An 11,233-nucleotide genomic window follows, 5' to 3' on the forward strand; every position below is an offset into this window, starting at 1 on the left:
TCCCCATCTCCCTCCACTTCTCTCTCTCTCAGCTAGGCATGGCCAACAAACTAGCTCAATAAAACTGGTGCTAAATATGAGGGGATGGGCAATTTGTATCTGTAATCAGTGCACTTGTCTGCCACCAGTTCTGATCCTAAAAGACCTTGAGGCCTCCTCACGTTTACAATCAGGAGACCCTCAGGAGGCTGTGTGTTGAGCGCCATGAGGAACTCGGAGACAGCTATGATGGGCCTAACAGCTCTCAGGCATGCACCCTTATCAGCGCCATTTGGTGCGGCTCAAAGTGTAAACGACCTGCCCAAAGTCACCCAGCCAGTAAGTAGGGGAGGCAGGGCTTGGAGCAGTGCTGGCCTCCAGAGCCCAATGGTATAAACACAGTTCCCACATCTTTTTTTCTTTTGTTGAGACAGTCTCACTCTGTCACCCAGGCTGCAGTGCAGTGGTGCTGATCTTGGGTCACTGCAACCTCCACCTCCCAGGTTCAAGTGAGTCTCCTGCCTCAGCCTCCTGAGTAGCTGGGATTACAGGCACATGCCACCATGCCCAGGTAATTTTTATATTTTTAGTAGAGACAGGGCTTCGCCATGTTCGCCAGGCAACAAAGCCAGATTCCCACTCTAAAAAAACGGAAAACTTAGCCAGCTCTGGTGGCACACACCTGTGGTCCCGGCTACTCAGGAGGCTGAGGCGGGAGGATCATTGAGCCCAGGAGGTCAAGGCTGAAGTAAGCTTTGATCATACCACTGTACTCCAGCCTGGACAAGAATGAGACTCTGTCTCTCTCTCTCTTTATACACACACACACACACACACACACACACACACACACTAAAGAACAGCTCCCAGGTGTGGAGCAGCACACCCCACTGAATCCTTTCCACACCCCTTCCACATCAACATCACAATTACTGCCATTTTCCAGATGTCCATGCTTGAGGGCAGAGTTTATGTGCCTAGAACCCATGACCTGCAGGAAGGAGACCTGGGCCCCCCGTGCCACCTACCTGACTCCTAAGCTTAAAATAGAGTAGCCCTCTGCCGGGCGTGGCGGCTCACGCCTGTAATCCCAGCACTTTGGGAGGCCAAGGTGGGCAGATCACCTGAGCTCAGGAGTTTGAGACCAGCCTGGCCAACATGGTTGAAACCCTGTCTCTACTAAAAATACAAAAATTAGCCAGGCGTGGTGACGGGCACCTGTAATCCCAGCTACTCGGGAGGCTGAGGCAGGAGAATCACTTGAACCCGGAGGGCAGAGGTTGCAGTGAGCTGAGACCGTGCCACTGCACTCCAATCTGGGCAACAGAGCAAGACTTTGTCTAAAAAAAATAAAATAAAATAAACAGTAGCCCTCCGTGCGTGTTATGCACATAGAGCATCGAATTTAATCTTCAACAAGCCAAATAAAGGAGATACCGCCAATGGAGCTATTATTTTCTGGAGGAGGAAACTGAAGCTCAGAGATGTCCGTTGCCACAGCCACAAGGAGGGCAAATACTCCACAAGGGTTCACATCGCAAGGGCCAGGATGTTTATTAAAACCTCTTCCCAGCAGAGGGCAGTACAGTGTCTCGTCCCAGTAGAAAAGGTCCTTCATCCCACCCCTTTAAACACAGGAGCCAAGGGTGTTGACAGAGGGGCACCCTTTGTACCCCCACAACTCCTATGGCTTAACAGTGGTCCTGATGGAAGAGGCGGAGCCAGAACTTGAATCCATGAGTGGCTGCCTCTAGAGGCGCAAAGGCCAGCATCAGAGGACCCTATGGTAGCCGGGAGCGAAAGGTTCATGTTCTGCGGGGGTGCCCAGCCCACCGTGGCCCCAGCTGTCACTTTTTCTTCTGCACGTGGCCACAGTCATACTTGCCACGCACAACGGTGAGCTTGACGCCCGGCAGGTCCTGGGTGCGGCCGCCCTGCACAAGGACAATGTGGTGCTCCTGCAGAGTGTGACCCTCCCCGGGGATGAAGCAGACGACCTCGCGGCCCGTGCTGAGCCGCACTCGACAACACTTGCGATTGGCCGAGTTGGGCTTCTTGGGCTTGCGGGTGAACGTGGACAGGACCACACCCTTCAGCTGCGGCCGGCCTTCCGTGGGGCCCAGCTTTCGAGGTGACCGCTTGGGAGGCCCCAGGCGGTGCATCTGGTTCAAGGTAGCCATGGAGCAGGTGGCCCAGAGCCGGGGAACCAGAGCTGGGCCTGGAGAGGGCCAAAAGCGGTTATTATGGCAGACAGCAGATCTTAGTGTAGTATCAACTCAATTTTGGTGTCTTAGGCATTGTTTCAAGCACTTTACAAGGATGCATTTGTTCATGTCTAGTGTTATTTACAGACAAAAGTAACTCTTCTTTATTATTCAAGGGAGCATTCTTTTTTTTTTTTTTTTTTTTTTTTGAGATGAAGTCTCGCTCTGTTGCCCAGGCTGGAGGGCAGTGACTCAATCTCAGCTCACAGCAACCTCTGCCTCCTGGGTTCAAGCAATTCTCCTGTCTCAGTCTCCCAAGTAGCTGGGACTATAGGCACCCGCCACCACGCTCGGCTAATTTTTGTATTTTTAGTAGAAACGGGGTTTCACTGTGTTGGTCAGGCTGGCCTCGAACTCCTGACCTCGGCCTCCCAAAGTGCTGGGATTACAGGGGTGAGCCACCACGCCCGACCAGGAAGCATTACTTTTAATGCTGTTTAAAATAATAGGCTCAGTGGCTCATGCATGTAATCCTAGCACTTTGGGAAGCTGTGGAGGGATCACTTGGGCTCAGGAGTTAAGGCCAGACTGGGCGACACAGGGAGACCTCCGTCTCTACAAAAAATACCAAAAAGTTAGCTGGTTGTGGTTCTGCAGGCCTGTGGTCCCAGCTACTTGGGAGACTGAGGCAAGAGGATCACTTGAGCCCAGGAGGTCGAGACTGCAGTAAGCTGTGATCACACCGCTTCACTCTAGCCTGGGAAACAGAGGGAGATCTTAAATAAATAAATAATAAAACTGACCGAAACTCCGCTTGACACGCAGTAGCCCTCCATGCAGCTGCTTCCCACCTCTAGCAGCCCGAGCTCCGCCAAAACCCCACCGTGTTTTTCCACCCCCGTTTCCCTCGGGGCTCCGACAGAGGCACAAAAGTCCCAGAGCGAATAACCCTCCTCCTCTAGCCTCGTTCCTGAAGCCCGAGTCCCCCACTTACCACAAGTTAGGGACGTGTTGAGGCCACGGAGAAGGCCAGACCAGGACATCCTGCCTCCTGGGCCGTCCCTGTGGTAGGAATAAAAGACTCAGAAAGGAGGGAAAAGTGGCCGATCTGCAAATGCTGGCCGATCCGCTCTCAGGACCTTCTGGGTTAAATCAAAGGAAATACCTCTATAGGTCTAACCAAAGGCCCTCATGCTGCTAATAGAAAGTCCCTCCGTAAATTTAGCCTCGCTCTGAATGGGCTCCCGAGGACCCAACCACTCTCGCCCGCACACAGGAAGAAATGGGAAACTGGGGAGAGGGCCTGGTAGACTTGGAGGACCCCAGGATTCCACCGACCTCACGGGCCCTAGCGGTGAGGGCGCGCACACGATGAATCCTGCCTCTAGCCTCTTCCGGGCGCTATCCGTGCAGGGATTGGCTGGTTCTGCCTTCGCGTCACTGAAGAGGCGGGACACAGACGACGATTGGACGACGACCGACTCTATTGCGGTCGACCTTCCTCAGGATCTGATTGGCTCGTCGCGATCAGGATCGCTGCTTTGCAATTGGTGTAAACGCAGAGTGGGCGGGACGAAGTGCCGCCTTGTCCCCGGTCCAAGATGGCTGCGTCCATGGCGCGGCGCTTGTGGCCTTTGCTGACTTGTCGGGGTCTCCTGCCCTATGGAGGCTGGATCTCCAACGACAGTCCAAGGAGAAGTTTCGCTACAGAGAAACGAAACCGGAACCTCCTGTACGAGCATGCGCGCGAGGGCTACAGTGCACTCCCTCAGCTGGCCATAGAGTGGTTCTGCGCATGCCCAGAAGAAGCCGCACGCGCCCTGGAGCTCCGCAAGGGGGAGCTGCGCTCGGCGGACCTGCCCGCGATCGTGAGTGTGCCTGCGCCGGCCGGCGGGAACAGGCTGTTTGTTTTGCGGAAGAATTGGGTCTGCAAGATGCCCTCCGGCAGGGGGCGAACCTATTGTAGGAATTTTAGTTCCTTCCCAAGTTAGCCAACGTCTTGTGCATGGCACCCACTTATGTGCCAGTTGTCCAGTGAGTGCTGAGGCCTTACTATGTGCCAAGAATGCCTACTGTGTCCTAGACACGCATTATGCGCTTGTTTCATACTGCTCACTGGGTACCTACTATCCTCTAGGAACTTGCGATGTGACATTGCCCTCCGTGCTCCAACTTCATGGCAGCCTTTCCCTAAGACCACAAAGGAAAATGGGGAGCCAAATGTGAATCGGACGGGGTCAGGGCTGGGGTGTGATGGAGCTCTTGCCTTTGGAGAGTGAGGTAGGGAGAGTTCTGCACCTCCGCCACACATAGCCGGCAGTTAAATAGAGTTAATGAATGAATGAATGAATCCATTAGTGGATGGTTCTATTAACCTGATACTTAAGGTGCAACTGCTATGTTGAATTATGTGGTGAATAATAATAAGATTGCTAGCATTTATAAAAGGGAATTAGGACCGGGTTCACGATATCTCTGTGTTGAGGTGCTAAGGATAGTGGGGTCCTCACGTCTTCCCATTCCTCTCTTGGACTCCCCTACCAGCCTGTTTGAAGTGCTTTATTCATTTTAACCTCGTTTAATTTTCGCAACAACTCTATGAAGTAGGTGCCATTATTTCTCCCATTTTATCAGAGGAACTAAGGCTCCAAGAAGCTAATTCACTTGCGCTAGGTCGTGCAACTGGGAAGTGGCAGAGTGGGAATTTTAACCTGTGCCTTCTGGCCCAGAATCCACTTTTTTTGGTTGTTTTTTTTAAGAGATAGGGTCTTGTTCTGTCGCCCAGGATGGAGTACAGTGGTACAATTCTAGCTCACTGCAACCTTGAACTTCTGGGCTCAAATAATCCTCCCACTCAGCCTCCTGTGTAGCTGGGACTACAGGCAGATACCACCACGCCCGGCTAACCTTTTGAATTTTTTGTTGAGACAGGGACATACTATGTTGCCCAGGCTGGTCTTGAACTCCTGTGCCCAAGTGATTTTCCCACTCTGGCCTCACAAAATGCTGAGATCACTGGCATGAGCCACCACACCCAGACCCCACAATCTTAACTACCCCACTGTGCCCTCTCATGATCTGAGGTCATAGTCTAGCAAAAGACTTTTTTTTTTCTGAGATGGAGTTTTGCTCTTGTCCCCCAGGCTGGAGTGCAGTGGTGCGATCTGGGCTCGCTGCAACTTGCGCTTCCCAGGTTGAAGTGATTCTCCCACCTCAGCCTCCCGAGTACCTGGGATTACAGGCACGTGCCACCACACCTGCCTACTTTTTGTATTTTTAGTAGAGATGGGGTTTCACCATGTTGGCCAGGCTGGTCTCAGACTCTTGACCTCAAGTGATCCACCTGCCCCAGCCTCCCAAAATGCTGGGAGTACAGATGTGAGCCACCATGCCCTGCTAAAAGACATTTAACATACAACTGTACATATATACTAATTACAATCTCTGGTAAATTTGACTACCTAGAGTAATCGAATTCATAGAGACAGATATATACTCATTATAATCTGTGGTAAATGCTGTGAATGCAAAGTGGAGGACAGCCTGGGAGGACTTCTCAGAGGAGGTGACATTAAACAAAGATCCGTGGATTGAGAAATTGCCAGGGAAGAGGGGAGAAGAGTATCCCAAGTAGGGGACCAGAATATACAAAAGCCTGGAGGTAGGATGGAAAATTCCATTTGATGGCCATGTAGATAATTTAGAGCGTCACATCCTTTAGCAGGGTTTTTCAAACTTTGTGGCCAAGAGTAAGAAACACATTTCACATCCTGATGCAGACACACACCCAAAATTGAAACTAGTTTCATTAACAATTCTTGCTTTTACCATGTGTGATGCATTCTTGTTCTTTAATTATATTCTCTTTCATTTGTAAAGTGCTAGTTGTTTTTTTTGGTGGGGGGAACGGTTTTTTTTTGTTTATTCTTTTGAGACAGTCTTCCTCTGTCGCCCAGGCCTGAGTGCAGTTGCGCAATCTCGGGTCACTGCAACCTCCGCCTCCTGGGTTCAAGCGATTCTCGTGCCTCGGCCTTCCAAGTAGCTGGGGTTATAGTTGTACACCAACACACTCAACTAATTTTTGTATTTTTAGTAGAGACAGGTTTCGCCATGTTGGCCAGGCTGGTCTCGAACTCCTAACTTCAAATGATCCACTTGCCACAGCCTCCCAAAATGCTGGGATTACAGGCGTGAGCCACCGTGCCTGGCTACTCTCTTCATTTTCAAAGTGGTAGTTTAGACATGCATTTGAGTAGCTACTTGTTTTTTGTTTGTTTGTTTGTTTGTTTGTTTGAGATGGAGTCTTGCTCTGTTGCCCAAGCTAGAGTGCAGGGGCGCAATCTTGACTCACTGCAACCTCTGCCTCCTGGGTTCAAGCAATTCTCCAGCCTCAGCCTCCCAAGTAGCTGGGATTACAGGTGCCCGCCTCCACCCCCAGCTAATTTTTGTATTTGTAGTAGAGACGGGGGTTCACCATCTTGGCCAGGCTGGTCTCGAACTCCTGACTTTGTGATCCACCTGCCTTGGCCTCCCAAAGTGCTGGGATTACAGGTGTGAGCCACCGCAACCGGCCTCAAGTATCTATTATGAAAAACAAAACAGAAAATGACAAGTGTTGGCAAGAATTGTGCTGTGGAAACGTTGGAATCGTTGTGCATTGCTGTTGGGAATGTATATACAAAGTGGTACAGCTGCCATGGAAAAAAGTATGGCAGTTCCTCAAAAACACAATTTCTTTTTTTTGAGACAAGGTCTCACTCTGTCACCCACGCTGGAGTGCAGTGGCATGATCTTGGCTCACAGCAGCCTCTCAGGCTCCGTGAGACTTCCCAGGCTCAAGCACAAGCAGTCCTCCTACCTCAGCCTCCTGAGTAGCTGGGATTACAGGCATGTGCCACCACAGCTGCCTAATTTTTGTATTTTTAGTAGAGATGGGGTTTCACCATGTTGGCCAGGCTGGTGTACCAAGTTCCATGGCAGCTGTACCACTTTATATACACTCCCAACAGCAGTGCACAAGTAGCTGGGATTAGAAGCGTGTGCCACCATGCCCAGCTAATTTTTGTAGAGACAGGGTTTCTCCATGTTGCCCAGGCTGGTCTCGAACTCCTGGGTTCAAATGATCCACCTGCCTCAGCCTCCCATATTATGTATATTTTAACCGTTTTTTTGTTTTTGAGACAGGGTGTCAATCTGTCACCCAGCTAATTTTGTTTAAAGTTTTTTTTGTAGAGAACGAGTGCTATGGCTCACACCTGTAATCCCAGCACTTTGGGAGGCCAAGGCAGGCAGATTGCTTGAGGCCAGGAGTTCCAGACCAGCCTGGCCAATATGGTGAAACCCTGCCTCTATTAAAAAATACAAAAATTAGCCAGGTGGCAGTGGCGCGTACCTGCAGTCCCAGCTACTCAGGAGGCTAAGGCAGGAGAATCGCCTGAACCTGGGAGGCAGAGGTTGTAGTGAGCCAAGATCGTGTCACTACACTCCAGCCTGGGTGACAGAGTGAGACTCTGTCTCAAAAAAAAAAATTTTTTTTTGTAGAAGCAGATCTCCCTATGTCGCCCAGGCTGGTCTGGAACTCCTGCACTTGCTCAAGCAAGCCTCCCACCTAGGCCTCCCAAAGTGCTGCACCCAGCCATGATTTTTTAAAGTGCTAGTTTAGAGATTTTTTTTTTTTTTCCTTTTGAGACAGAGTTTCACTCTTGTTACCCAGGCCGGAGTGTGTAGTGGCACGATCTCGGCTCAGTGCAACCTCCGCTTCCTGGTTTCAAGTAGTTCTCCTGCCTCAGCCTCCTGAGTAGCTGGGATTACCGGTGCCTGCCATCACGTCTGGGTAATTTTTGTATTTTTTGTAGAGATGGGATTTCACCATGTCGACCAGGCTGGTCTTGAACTCCTGATCTCAAGTGATCCACCCACCTCGGCCTCCCAAAGTTCTGGGATTATAGGCACGAGCCACTGTGCTCGGCCAATATGTCTGATTTCTGGGCACTGTGTGGCCAGCTGAACCTCAAGGCATTCCAGTACTGAAGGGGAGGAGGGGAGGGTGGCCACTGAGGGCTAGGTAGGAATCTCTGCCTCACTCCACCGCAGGTCCGGATGGCCAGTGGGCTCGAGAGAGAAGGGTAGGGGCGATGGCTGCTTCACCTCCTTTCCTCTTACATCCACCCCAGATCTCGACATGGCAGGAGTTGAGGCAGCTGCGGGAGCAGATCCGGAGCCTGGAGGAAGAGAAGGCAGCTGTGGCTGAAGCAGTGCGGGCCCTGCTGGTGAGCGTGGGGACCTGAGTAGGTGGAGAGTGGCCACGAGGGTGTCTCTGGACACAGATAACGGGAAACTGAATTTAAAGAGCTTGAACAGGCTAGTGCGGTAGCTCACGCCTGTAATCCCAGCTACTCGGGAGGCCTAGGTTGGTGGATCAACCGAGGTCAGGAGTTTGAGATCAGCCTGGGCAACATGGTGAAACCCCATCTTTACTAAAAATACAAAAATTAGCCGGCATGGTGGCAGGCACCTGTAATCCCAAGTACTTGGGAGACTGAGGCAGGAGAATCGCTTGAACCTGGGAGGCGGAGGTTGCAGTCAGGGGAGATGGCGCCCCTGCACTCCATCCTGAGCCACAGAGCGAGACTCCATCAATGAATAAATAAATAAACAAACAAACAAGCCTGAACAACATGGACATGCATGACCTCACAGAGCGAGCCGTGCAGGGCCCTGGCATCCCTAGGGTTGATTAATTAGCGGTTCTTCCAGCATCCCCGGCCCAGGTCCTTTCCTTCTCTCTGCACCGGCAACTTTACTGCACTGATCTTTCCTCAGTTTCCCCATCAGGTTTCCAGATGGCTGCTGTAGTCCAGCATCTCCTCACATGACTGCCAGGGGAAGGAGACAGAGACTTCTCTGGCTTGAGTTCCTTTTTCAGGAGCAAGTACACCTTTCCTGAAGCATCTAGCAGAGTCCCCTCATGTCCCCTGGGCCCAGACCCCCACCCACTCCAGCTGTCAGCCAGAGGAATGGAGTTCCAGCAGCCAGCATAGGCTGATCGGAGGCCAGCGTCCAGCTGGGCCCACTTCCCCTGAAGGGTGAACTGAGTCAGAGTTCTGTGGGGAAGGAGGAAGAAGGCATCTTTATTTGATTTTTATTTTTTTGAGACCGAGTCTCACTCTGTTGCCCAGGCAGGAGTGCAGTGGCATGATCTCGGCTTACTGCACCCTCCACCTCCTGGGTTCAAGTGATTCTCCTGCCTCAGCCTCCCATGTAGCTGGGATTACAGACATGTGCCACCACGCCTGGCTAATTTTGTATTTTTAGTAGAGATGGGGTTTCACCGTGTTGGCCTCATGACCTCAAACTCATGACCTCAGGTGATCGACCTGCCTTGGACTCCTAAAGTGCTGGGATTACAGGTGTGAGCCACGCGCCCAGCCTGGAAGGAGGGATTTTGGGTTAGACAACCAACAGTGTCTGCCACAGAGGGCTTAAAAACAATCATAAAAACAATAGCAGACCTTTATGTAGACATCGCTATGCACCACACCAGGTGCTTTCCGTACTCTTAATCCTCACAACTATTTGTGACATAGGAACAATACAAACCCAGTTTTACAGCTGGGAAAAAGTGAGGCCCTAAAAGGGCCTAAGTGGCTGGGTATAGGGGTACGCGCCTGTGGTCCCAGCTACTCTGCGGCTGAGGCAGGAAGATCGCTTGAGTCCAAGAGTTTGAGGCTGCAGTTAGCTATGATCGCACCATCACACTCCGCCTGGGTGACAGAGCAAGACCCTGTCTCAAAGAAAAAACAGCCAGAGCGGGGCGCGGTGGCTCATTCCTGTAATCCCAGCACTTTGGGAGGCCAAGGCAGGCGGATCACAAGGTCAGGAGATCGAGACCATCCTGGCTAACATGGTGAAACCCCGTCTCTACTAAAAAACAAAAACTTAGTCGGGCGTGGTGGGAGGCGCCTGTAGTCCCAGCTACTCAGGAGGCTGAGGCAGGAGAATGGCGTGAGGCAGAGCTTGCAGTGAGCCGAGATCGCGCCACTGCACTCTAGCCTGGGCGATAAAGCGAGACTCCGTCTCAAAAAAAAAAAAAAAAAAAAACAGAAAAAGTACCTAAGTCTCACAGCCAGGAAGTGGGAGGAGAGGCAAGGTTCGCACCCAGGCAGTTGGTTTTTACCAGTCTGTCTGGAGGCCTCTCCCACTGAGAATCACATCTCCCAGTACCTGCTGAGTGGCCAGCCTCGGGCTGTCTACGTCATGGACAGTCAATGAAAGCAACACAATGGATCATTTAATGTTCTTTGAGTGCTAACTCATCTTCTCAGGGAAGCTGCACAACAGCCCTGCCCAGGGAGGTCCTGTTATCATCCCACTTCACAGATGGGGATACTGAGGCTCAGAGGGGGCAGAGATTTGCCCAAGGGCTCACAGCATGTAGGTGCCCAACCTTCAGACCCAGGCTGTTCGATTCCCTCAGCTGCTTAGGATCATGGAAGGTTCAGAATGTCAAGGGGCCTTGGGTGCAGGCCCTCAAATGCACACGGATAGACTTTACCTCTCCGAGCCTCCATTTTCAAATCTACAGACAGGGTATATTAGTCCATTTTCTTTTTTTTTTTTTTTTGAGACAGAGTCTCACTCTGTCACCCAGACTGGAGTACAGTGGCATGATCTTGGCTCACTGCAACCTCCACCTCACGGGTTCAAGGGATTCTTGTGCCTCAGCCTCCCAAGTAACTGGGATTACAGGCATGTGCCACCATACCCGGCTAATTTTTGTATTTTTAGTATAAGGTTTTAGACACGAGGTTTCTCCATGTTGGCCAGGCTGGTCTCCAACTGTTGGCCTCAGGTGATCCGCCCACCTCAACCTCCCAAAGTGCTGGGATTACAGGCGTGAGCCACCACGCCCGGCCCCATTTTCACACTGCTATAAAGAATACCTGAGACTGGGCTGGGCGCGGTGGCTCACGCCTATAATCCCAGCACTTTGGGAGACCAAGGCGGGTGGATCACGAGGTCAGGAGATCGAGACCATCCTGGCTAACACG

At 51.5% G+C, this 11,233-nt stretch overlaps 2 protein-coding genes across 3 annotated transcripts in view; one reads left to right on the forward strand and one right to left on the reverse strand.

Moving 5' to 3' along the window:
* Positions 1-1,511: 1,511 nt before the first annotated feature.
* MRPS12 (mitochondrial ribosomal protein S12) lies at positions 1,512-3,973 on the reverse strand. Of its 2 annotated transcripts, none has more exons than XM_023229315.1 (3): positions 3,522-3,973; positions 3,178-3,245; positions 1,512-2,197 (listed from the first exon to the last, which is right to left on the reverse strand). In XM_023229315.1, exons 2-3 carry the CDS (start codon positions 3,224-3,226, stop codon positions 1,827-1,829), a joined length of 420 nt encoding a protein of 139 aa, XP_023085083.1. In that variant the 5' UTR covers positions 3,227-3,245; positions 3,522-3,973; the 3' UTR covers positions 1,512-1,826. The 2 variants fall into 2 exon arrangements, with proteins under 2 accessions (XP_023085083.1, XP_023085084.1); XM_023229316.1 differs by having other exon boundaries at positions 3,349-3,560.
* Positions 3,760-11,233, forward strand: part of SARS2 (seryl-tRNA synthetase 2, mitochondrial) — a 17,744-nt gene continuing 10,270 nt past the window's right edge. Inside the window, exons 1-3 of the mRNA XM_026447700.1 lie at positions 3,760-4,051; positions 8,357-8,452; positions 10,660-10,772. Coding sequence (XP_026303485.1) covers positions 3,785-4,051; positions 8,357-8,452; positions 10,660-10,772 — 476 coding nt within the window. The 5' untranslated portion in view covers positions 3,760-3,784. The remainder of the gene's footprint in view (positions 4,052-8,356; positions 8,453-10,659; positions 10,773-11,233) is intronic.

The sequence above is a fragment of the Piliocolobus tephrosceles genome, chromosome 21, assembly GCF_002776525.5.
Source record: "Piliocolobus tephrosceles isolate RC106 chromosome 21, ASM277652v3, whole genome shotgun sequence".
NCBI classification, from domain to species: Eukaryota; Metazoa; Chordata; class Mammalia; order Primates; family Cercopithecidae; genus Piliocolobus; species Piliocolobus tephrosceles.